The sequence below is a fragment of the Penaeus monodon genome, chromosome 25 (genome assembly GCF_015228065.2).
Source record: "Penaeus monodon isolate SGIC_2016 chromosome 25, NSTDA_Pmon_1, whole genome shotgun sequence".
NCBI lineage: Eukaryota > Metazoa > Arthropoda > Malacostraca > Decapoda > Penaeidae > Penaeus > Penaeus monodon.
The window spans coordinates 33,647,152-33,647,412 of record NC_051410.1 but is presented as its reverse complement, the minus strand read 5'-3'; the positions used below and the strand labels follow the sequence as shown (position 1 = coordinate 33,647,412).

At 46.4% G+C, this 261-nt stretch overlaps 1 protein-coding gene across 1 annotated transcript in view; it reads right to left on the bottom strand.

Annotated features, from left to right (window-relative positions):
- LOC119589159 (sodium- and chloride-dependent GABA transporter 1-like) overlaps positions 1–261 on the bottom strand; it is a 43,877-nt gene that overhangs the window by 5,319 nt on the left and 38,297 nt on the right. The window contains exon 10 of the mRNA XM_037937745.1: positions 16–147. Within this exon, the coding sequence (XP_037793673.1) occupies positions 16–147 (132 nt within the window). The remainder of the gene's footprint in view (positions 1–15; positions 148–261) is intronic.

The following is a 261-nucleotide window of genomic DNA, read 5'->3' as shown; positions in this document are numbered from 1 at the left end:
ACCCGCTCCACTTACCTCCGTGACGCACGACAGGCCAACCAGGTAGGAGAGGATACACACGATGAGGATAAAGAGTTCCTTGTGTTTGCGCAGGTATTTAGGCCACTCGTCAGACACGGCCGTGATGAAGCCCTCGATCGTGCAGAACTTTGGAGAGGAGAGAACTTTATGTAGAACAGAATACGTGTGAGGGAAAAAAGAGAATGTTAGTTTTATTTTGTAGGGTCAAGAGGGAAAATAATCACAAGTTTCAACATTACG